General features: G+C 42.2%; 1 protein-coding gene across 4 annotated transcripts in view; it reads right to left on the bottom strand.

Annotated features, from left to right (window-relative positions):
- FGFR1 (fibroblast growth factor receptor 1) overlaps window positions 1-7,649 on the bottom strand; it is a 67,820-nt gene that overhangs the window by 11,377 nt on the left and 48,794 nt on the right. For 2 of the 4 annotated variants that reach the window (XM_018561945.1, XM_018561949.1), the window contains 2 exons: window positions 6,168-6,312; window positions 1,007-1,209 (listed from right to left, as the gene is read on the bottom strand). In XM_018561945.1, the coding sequence (XP_018417447.1) occupies window positions 1,007-1,209; window positions 6,168-6,312 (348 nt within the window). The remainder of the gene's footprint in view (window positions 1-1,006; window positions 1,210-6,167; window positions 6,313-7,649) is intronic. The other 2 variants (XM_018561947.1, XM_018561946.1) reach the window with 2 other exon arrangements.

The raw sequence follows: 7,649 nt of genomic DNA, 5'->3' as shown, positions 1-7,649 counted from the left end.
CCTCTCTGCCACCTGCACCGCTACAGATGCGGCTCTCTAATCGCGCAGCCGCTCGCTTCTCAAGGGTATACTGAGGCGATCCGGGCTGGCTGGAGCAGGCAGATGCGGCCCTCTAATCATGTATGTTAGACAGAGGGCCTCCCGAGTACCCCTTGAGGAGTGAGCGGCCGCACGATTAGAGAGCCGCATCTGTAGCGGTGCATGTGGCAGAGAGGCGGCGGAGGGAGGGAACCATTGCACCTGCGGCCGGGGGCTTCATTTAGTGGGGGGCAGGGGGGGTGACGCCCGCGGGCCCTCGGCTGGTGGTATTCAGCATTGCTGTATAATCATTATACAGCAATGCCGAATACCACCCAGCTACAGTCCCCCAATCCCCCCAAGCCAGCCATCACCCACAGACTCCCCAACCTTACCTACATCCAGGCTGCAGCACCTCTCCTTAGCGGCCAGTGGAGGGGAGGGGTCACAGGAGAGCGTACTCACTCACGCTGACCCACATGCCAGGATGTGGCTGTGGGTGCCTGCAGAGACGTGTATAGGCCCCGCCCCCGCCAGGCTAACAGTGATGTGATCACCTGTGCCGCCTGTTGTCTTCACAGCACACACGCCGGAGCATACAGCTGTCCCTCCTCCGTGTTACAGACTTTACTGCAGTTCATTGTACAAAGTTTTTACAATGAACCGCAGTAAAGTCTGTGACACGGAGCTGGGCAGAGCAGAGTCGGGAGCGCTGCTTCGCCTGCGGCCCGGTACCATTTGATCCACGGACCGGTACCGGGCCGCGGCCCGGGGGTTGGGGACCACTGGTCTAGATCACTGAGAAAACAATATTAGACTATAAGCTCTTATGGAGCAGGGACTGATAGGAATGTCCTCAGAAAAGCACTGCGGACTTCTTTTCACAATGTAAATGAATACACTTAAATGAACAAAACCTAGTAGGTTGCAACTACTGGCACTGATCAATGTGCAGTGTGTAATGCATGTAAACCCCCTATATACTTTCTGTTACCTGTCTGCGCAGTGGAATGCTCTTGGCCAGCTTATGGACAGCCAGCTGGCTGTTGAAGTCAGACTTCTTGGAAGGATTCTTCATCTTGAAAATAATGATGGTCACGAACATGGCGGACACGATGGCTGCCCCAGTGCAGTAAATGATAATTTCAAGGTGAAGAGAAGACGTCATGTGTGCCGGTTTCTCATCCACAACTGTGTCCGTGTACAGAAGAAGATTATTATTATAGCACATTATATTTGTATATATGTGTTCATGTGTTCTGAATTACCTATAGCTGAATGTGTGATCATGCATGAACCTGTAATCATGATGTTGAACAACGATTGTTGACAATCTTCTCACTACCAGAATATTTCAGTGTGTTGCAACTTAGCTGACTTCTAGCAAATGTGTAAATCTCTCAGTAGAAAAAGAGTACACCCATTAATGAAAGATGTAGGTAGGGTAGAGTATGCCATTGCTGGCATCCTTATGAAATGTCAGCCGTCTTGATGACTCTGGCTTCTATACTTTTGAGTCACAGTCCAAACAGGCATCTGACTAAAATGTATAATCATATGTTTGTGGATACCTAACCATCAGCTTGTTGGACATCCCTATCCAAAACCATGGCCATTAATACCGAGCTGGACTTTCCCCTTTCATGGTATAACAGCCTCCACTCTCCTGGAAAGTGTTATCACAAGATCTTGGCGTGCATCTGAGGGCATGTGTGCCCATTCAGTCAAAAGAGCCTTCATGAGGTCAGGTACTGATGTTGGATGAGAAGATCTAGCTTGCAATCAGTGTTCCAATTCATTCCAAATGTGTCCAACAGGATTGAAGTTAGGCATCTGTGTAGACCACTGAATTTCCTCCACATCAAATACGTCAGACTATGTCTTTGTACACAAGGGGACAGTCTTGCTGGAATGGAATGGCCCTCACCAAACTATTTTCACAAGATTCAAGGTGCACAAATGTCTAACATGTGTTTGTATGCTGTAGCATTAACAGGAGTCTTTGTTGGAAACATCTGAACTCAATAATTGGGAGGGGTTCCCACATACTTTTGGTCATATAGGAAGTGTGATGATCAGGTGGCCACAAACGTTTGGTTATATAGTATCTGTAAAGTGTCAGAATTCCTCATCTTTGTGCTTGTTCCAGGTCAGTGACTCAAAGCATTGAAGCTAAAACATCATCCTGACAGCATTGGCAGCCTACATAGTTCTCTGACAGGTGTAGATTAGTCACCCATTTTGTCTTGGCTTAGGACAAATAAATGCAAAACAGATACTCATGTGCAGCAAAAGACAATAAAAAAAAACATTTTAAACAAACAACAAAACTAAACAAAATGAAGACTGACAGAAAATAAAATATATGGCACAGTAAGAGGGAGAAGATAGATACCATATATGAAAGACAGATAGAAAAGAAAGAGAATCCCATCAACATATTGATACATCCAGTGTCTATTTGGGTTCATAAAGCTGATTTTTTTACACATAAATACATGAACATTGTTGTAAAATGAGCAAACAGAGCTGGCTTTATAACCCACCAAAACACTGGAGCATTGACAAACACATGCATTTCATAGGAGCCAAAAGGACAACAGACTCGGGGACATTTCAAAGTGAAACATTATTAATCTGTAACTTTCAGAGCAATCCTCCAGCTGTGAGTAAAGTCATGACAATACAGGTCACAAGGGCCTGTTAAACGCTCTATTTACCAAGTTGTAAATAAATGGGACAATTTGTTCACACTAGTGTTAAATCACGTAGTATCTACCAGTGAGGCCGTATGAGGAGCTGTAAACACAACAGACTTAACTTGTACTTTGTACTCCAAATACTGCTTGGCTGTCACCATTCTGTACTCCAAATACTGCTTGGCTGTCACCATTCTGTACTCCAAATACTGCTTGGCTGTCACCATTCTGACTATGAGGAGTCTGGCAGGGTCAAATATCTAATTTATGAGTAAAGAGTTTGATTTAGGATTTTTAACTGTTCAGCACTAAAGCAGACTCTAAAAATGGTCTGGCTGCCATTGATTTTCTCTATTTAATGTATACCCAATTTATATTCTTAAGGTTTACTAGTATTGGGAGCATAAAGGTAAGCAGGTGAAGGCCAAAGACTAACGCCAACCAAAACATCTTTTTTACTATTGGGTACTGCACGGAACCTACGAATGTTGGACCAGAAGACCTGGCTTGCAATCAGGATTCCAATTCATCCCAAGGGTGTTCAGTAGGCTTGAGGTCAGGGCTCTGTGCAGGTCACTGAAGTTCCTCCACACCGAACTCATCAAAGCATGTCTTTATGGAGCTGGCTTTGTACACAAGTGAACAGCCATACTGGAACAGAAAAGGGACTTCACAGTGCTTCAAACTGTTGGCTCAAGGTTGGAGGCCCGCAATTGTCCACAATTGTCTTGGTATGCTGTGGCATTAACAGTACCCTTCACTGGAGACATCTGAACTCAATAACTTGAAGGGGGTCCACATACCTTTGGCCATATAGTGCAAGTCTTAAAACCTAGTACCAAACTATATTCAGCCAATAAAAAGCATCACATTCACTCTTCTACCACCAACTTTGTCTAACACTGTACAACACATTTGGCAATCTGAGGGCTGTTTCATTTACAAAGTCAAGTAGGTGGAATTAACTTCCAGGAAAAAAAAAGTTCTTTTATCTAGTCTATATTTATTAATTTATATAGCGCTGACACTTTACGCAGCGCTTTACATAGTTGTACATTCACATCAGTCCCTGCCCTCAAGGAGTACAATCTAGGGTCCCCATCTAACATACATACACGCACACTAGGGCCAATTTAGACAGGAGCCAATTAACCTTCCACCATGTCTTTGGAGTGTGGGAGGAAACCGGAGTACCAGGAGGAAACCAAAACGCAAGCACAGGGAGAACATGCAGATAGTATATTTCACTCTAATTTATGTTTATAGGAGGTTAGTCCACATAAAAATAGAACCACCGAAATTAGAAAACTCGATTTTAATAAGAAATGTGTCTCAAGGCAACACAGGAGCCTTCTAGCTGTTTTGAGAATGGGAATTAAACTCAGCTTTTCATGCAGCGATTCTGCCTCGGAAAAGGCTTAATTATTTCCCTTTGGACTTTGTAATAAATACATCTAAAGAACACAAGCAAGCAACTCATTATCAGGGAAAAAAAATAAAATTGTTTCATTACAGATACAGATGAGCAGGGAAAGCCGTTTAAAGGGATTTTGATTGTTATAATTTCCTTTCCTTTCTTAGCAATGCAAGGTAGATGGAACCTTAAAACCCTGGAAACTATTTTTTTGTGGGATAAAGGGTTAAGGGGATTGGGGCTTAAGATAGTGTTACAGGTTAGGATTGGGTTATGGGTTATCAGACTTCGGTTGGGTGTTAAGGGGTTTAAATTGAAGGTTAAGCAATAGCTTTGGATTAAGCAATGAGGGTAAGGACAGGTTAAGCAAGGAAACCGGGCAGCACAGCTATGTAGTGGTTAGCGCTTCTGCCGTGCCACACTGGGGGGTTCCCGGTTCGAATCCTGGCCAGGTCACTATCTGCAAGGAGTTTGCCTGTTCTCCAAAGGCTTGCGTGGATTTTCTCTGGGTACTCCGGTTTCCTTCCACTCTCCAAAAGACATGCTGGTAGGTTAACTGGCTCCTCTCAAAGTTGGCCCTCTATGTATGCATGTGAGATAGGGACCTTCGATTGTAAGCTCCTTGAGGGTAGGGACTGATGTGAATGTGCAACTATGTAAAGTGCTGCGTAAAATTGTCGGCGCTATATAAATACCTGTAATAAATAAAACCTGTCATGAAAGATACATGGAGGCTACCATTCTAGCTTACTTCTGAATAAACTGCCTGGCTGCTTCTGGCTTTAATACTTTCAGTCCCAGACCCAATACACGCATTGACAAGCAAAGTCAAAACTGGTCTGCATACTTGATCCAGGTCAGTGACTCAAAGTACTAAAGAAAGCGACTCAACATGACAGTCAAGGAAATAGAATATTCAATAGAAGAGCTTAGTACACTATAGGAGATCCTGCGTACAGGTTTTCTTTAGGATAAAGATGAGTGTTATGGGGAGATTGTAGCAGAGAGATCCATGGAAGATTAAAAAAAAAGGATATCGAAGTTGCCTCTGGCCAAAAATCCAAAGCCTAAAAATAATGTACAACCACCTTGGGTCTGTCCAGAAAGCAAAGTAGATAAAGCGGGAAAGGGGGAGAGGAAAGAGTAGGGGGGTACGTGCATAGATGATGATGTAGAGCATGAAGGCTGGAGGGGAGATGGAATGGCGAAGGTAGAGAAGGGCAAGAAAAAGAAGCTTCAGTGAGAAAGGGTAGATATGAAATGCAAAGGAAAGTATAACGGGAACGAGGAAGGGAAATGGGAAAAAAACATGGAAAACATAGGAAAGGAAACTGCTACAAAGTACTCTTCTTCCACTTTAGCTGAAATACCATTGGGACCCATTCATACCAGTTTACCATAAATAGCACATACTATACTACTAAATACAGAAGTTATAATCAGACGTTTGTCTTCCAGTAAAGAAAGAAAAACCCTATAATATATAGCTGTCATGTTATTAATAATGATTGGGATTGGGAAATTGGGATAGGAAAACCTTTACTATAACAGCTGCCATCCCTTGAAAAACGATCATGTTTTTGCATTTGAAATTTTTACTCAATGAGAACATTTTTTTACCAGTTGTCCGAAAACTCTAGAGATCGATAATGCTCCGCTCAAAGGGCCCCAAATATGTGTATTTATCAGTGTTCTTGAAAGACCATATTGTTTTACAGAAGGCTTTTATTCATTGTAGCCGTGCCCCTACCTGGAACTGGGGACAACATGCCCTTTGATTTGAATTATGATAAGCCTTACATTTCTGTCCATGTTTTGCTACTCACAGCTGGGGGAAGGGTAGTTCAAGAACAGAACACTTCATTTTAAATTATTTCTCTTATTCATTTCTTTGTAGAAATCATGGTAAAAATATAGCATACAATCGCAGTCCAGCTTGAATAACAACACGTGTTTATGTATTGGAAGATTGTACCTTTTGAATCAGAAATGCATGTTACATTTAAGAGGAGAGGACAGAACAGAACCATATATACCTTCAAGAACGGTCAACCATGCAGAATGATGAGAGAGCCCAATGGAGTTAGCAGCCAGGCAGGTATACTGGCCAGCATCCTCAAAAGTGACATTCGTCAGGTGGAGAACCTCCATCTCCTTGTCGGTGGTGTTGACTCCTGCAGTCTACAGAGAACAGCATCGAAGAGAGAGGGAAGGGGGGGGAAGACGAACAAGCGAAATGCCATGAGAACCAGAAGAGGTGTGGGCAGGTATTGTCTTGGAACCAGATGGTGCCATGGACAAAGAAAAGAAACCACTGGAAGAAATCTGGTTAGAAGATTTGAGGAATACGTTTCCCTTAAGCCTGGCCTAAAGAGAAGCTAACTTCAGTTAAACCCGTCACCAAAAATCGAGACCTCCTGCCCACTTATAACATGCTGGAGATTGAACACATGGAAAAATGAAACCCAAGCATGGTGGCCTTGTTCATTTCTGAAAAATAGGATGGTAGAGAAAGCAAAGAAAAGGTGTAAAGTGGGCATCCCAATTGACTAAGAATGTGCAGTGTTTAATGCCATTTTTATCTATAAATGTAACTATTGGAATATATAGAGGGGGGTCTTAAAATTGTGAAAGGCTTTCCATGTTTGTAAATCAATCTAATAATGTTATTGTAGATTAGCATAAAGTTAACACTAACAGAAAAATAAATGCAGGGGTGATTAAAGTGATCTAGGACTCTGAAGCCAGTTAAATGAAATTTAGGGTGCTTCCAAAGAGAAATCTACCCTTGAGTATGAGGTGGGGGTAGATCAGATTAAAAATGTGTGAAAATATGATGCAATTGGTATTTTGTACAGTTTTGGGAGCCCTAACAGTCAGTTATGCAATAAATGCTCTTCCCCTATAATCCTTCAGTGGAAAATGTTCTTCTTTTGATGAAATTGGCTCCCAAGAATTAGGTATTAAAATGAATTTTTGGTGATTTACCAGTCCTTTTACTTTTGCACACCTGGGCTTAAAGGGTATTTCCACTTTTGCAGCCAAATTGGAATAACGCCTACTTAATACATGTTCTATGTTCCCATTCACATTAGTATAATTAAAAAAAAAATTAAAGACCTAATCCTTATATTGTTACTGGTTTTGTACATGTTTAAAAGCCCACCTAGCTTTACCCTTCTATGTAATGTTAAGGAGGGGGCTGGAGGGTTATTCTTGACATAATTAGCCCTGACTGTGTTGTGCTGGCAGATCTCATCAGTTGTAAACTAGAGATCTGTCCTAACAAAGGATTAAAGATCTCAAGGCTTGGGTGGTATATTGTATGTTCATGCACTTTAAAACCCTGTCCCTCGGTCTGTCCTTCTAATTGCCCTTTTAAATTGTTCAGAATACCTTGCAAACTGCCCATAGAGGCCTACGTATGAAACTGCTCCAAAGAAACGAGTAGAATGATTATATCTATCTATATATTTTTTATATGCTGTAAATGGGAACACAAACATGGTGGTGCATTC

The sequence above is a fragment of the Nanorana parkeri genome, unplaced genomic scaffold, assembly GCF_000935625.1.
Source record: "Nanorana parkeri isolate BGI_ZX_2015 unplaced genomic scaffold, ASM93562v1 scaffold551, whole genome shotgun sequence".
NCBI classification, from domain to species: domain Eukaryota; kingdom Metazoa; phylum Chordata; class Amphibia; order Anura; family Dicroglossidae; genus Nanorana; species Nanorana parkeri.
Note: the sequence above shows the minus strand (reverse complement) of the source record. Positions and strands in the feature narration are given on the sequence as shown.